General features: G+C 53.5%; 1 protein-coding gene across 1 annotated transcript in view; it reads left to right on the top strand.

Annotated features, from left to right (window-relative positions):
• Positions 1-740: 740 nt before the first annotated feature.
• Positions 741-2,115, top strand: part of LOC101847740 (rho family-interacting cell polarization regulator 2) — a gene marked incomplete in the record, with an annotated part of 45,899 nt that continues 44,524 nt past the window's right edge. The window contains 1 exon segment of the mRNA XM_035970787.1: positions 741-1,871. Within this exon segment, the coding sequence (XP_035826680.1) occupies positions 790-1,871 (1,082 nt within the window).

The following is a 2,115-nucleotide window of genomic DNA, read 5'->3' as shown; positions in this document are numbered from 1 at the left end:
CACGACACACATACACACATACAAACACACACACGCACAAACACACACACGCACAAACACACACACACACACGCACTCACGCACACACACAGACTTAGCAAAAGGAGCAGTAGTCAGTCAGACACACACACACACACACACACACACACACACACACACACACACACACACACACACATGGGTCGAGTCTTCAGCTTCTCTGGCTCCCTGTTGATGCGGGGGATGGTCAACTTCTGTGTGTGGGTGGTTGGTGGGTGCTTTTGTGTGTGGTTTGCTTCTTCCGTCCTATCCAACATCTATCGTCGTTATTTCTCCTCCTTCTTTTTTCTTTATAAGTTACTTACTTTAAGTTACACCTCAAAGCCTCTACATTGGTAAAAATCTTGTCTCTTTTAGCGCACAAACAGACACAAAAGGGTCGTTAGCTTCTCGGGCTCAATGGTGAAACGGGAAATGGTTGTCATCTGCCGTTTGTCCGTCTGTTTACCAATTTCTCTCTCTCTCTCTCTCTCTCTCTCTCTCTCTCTCTCTCTCTCTCTCTCTCTGTGTGTGTGTGTGTGTGTCTTTCGGATCTCTCTCTTTGTGCATGTGTCGTGTGTGCGTCTGTGTGCTTGTGTTTATATTGTATGTGTATGTTTTTGCGAGTGTGTGTTTATGTCCGTATGTGTCTTTGTGTGTGTTTGTATGTCTGTGTGTTATGTCTGTTTGTATTACCAAAACTGTTGTAAAACTGCTAAAACTGCTACAGCTGCAACAACAACAACAACAAAATAATAAACAACCTTATAAATGTACGTGTGTATTCTTTCTGTGTCCACAGACCGCGTGGGTTCGATGACTCGCCTCGTCTACTCCCCGGCCGGCCCAGCGCCCGCCTCACGACTCCACGGTGCCGCTAGCCGCAGCGGCAGCAGCTTTACGCTACCCCACTACTCCACTAACCCGGGGGGAGGAGGAGGAGGAGGATTAGGCGCAGGAGGAGGAGGAGGACCAGGTGCCCCTCTGGGCCACGTCAGCAGCAGTAGTCTCAGCAACCTCAGCCACAGCCAGAGTGGTTTAGGAGGAGGTGCAGGAGGAGGAGGAGGAGGAGGTTTGGGTGCGACCCATGCCCGTTCGGCTACAGGACAGAATAACGTGAAGAGTATCCTCACCCACCAACAGCAACAACAACAGCAACAACAGCAACAGGCGCACCACCCCCACCCCCTCAGCCACAGCGTGGGCGACCTCCACCTCGCCAGCGGCCACCCCAACCACCATCACCACAACAACCTCAGCAACAACAACAACAACAACAACAGCAACAACCTGAACAACAGCAACACGAACAGCAGGCCTCACAGCGCTTATTTTTACAGCAGCAGTAGTCTCAACAACAACAACAACACCAACAGTAGTAGTAGTACTAGTGGCCGGCCACTCAGCGCGTATTATAACAGCCCCAGCTCCAACAGCAACAGCAACAGCAATTTCCTCTTGCTTCCCCCCGGCTCGAGCGCCACCTCGCGCAGCACGCCGTGCGTGGCTCCCCTCGCCTCCGCCGCCGGCTCCCCCAACTCCCCGAGCAGCCTCGCCTTGCAGCACAGCCAGAGCCAGAGCCAGATGTCGCTCCGCGAAGCGCCCGGGCGCGCCTCCGTGCCCGTGTCAAGGTCGCAGTCGTTCGGGGGCGTGTCCCTGCGCTCCAACGCCTCGGCGCTGACGGCCACGCCCCCCGTGCTGGGCGACACGATGAGGCGTGCCACGCGGCCGCACTACGCCAAGCCCCAGAGGCAGGCTACCTCCAGGGGCACCCGCAAGTCGCCCAAGGTGCCCAAGGTCCCGCGGCCCGGCAGGGCGATGATGGTGTTTGACAGCGTCAAGACTGGCATCGGGTGAGTCGTTTGCTCTCATAAATAATTACTATTCTGACTTTCTCACCTGTTTTTTCTTCTGTCTTTCTGTCGTCTCTTTCTTTGTCTCGGTCTGTCTATCTGTCACCTTTTATTTTTCTTTTTCTGTCTTTCTGTCGTCTCTGTTTCTGTCTGTCTGTCTGTCTGTCTATGTGTCTGTCTGTCTATCTATCTCACACACACATACGCAGGAACTCTCTCTCTCTCTCTCTCTCTCTCTCTCTCT

This window comes from Aplysia californica, unplaced genomic scaffold, assembly GCF_000002075.1.
Source record: "Aplysia californica isolate F4 #8 unplaced genomic scaffold, AplCal3.0 scaffold00320, whole genome shotgun sequence".
In the NCBI taxonomy this organism is placed as follows: Eukaryota; Metazoa; Mollusca; class Gastropoda; order Aplysiida; family Aplysiidae; genus Aplysia; species Aplysia californica.
The sequence above is the reverse complement of the archived record's forward strand: the minus strand, read 5'-3'. Positions and strand labels throughout refer to the sequence as shown.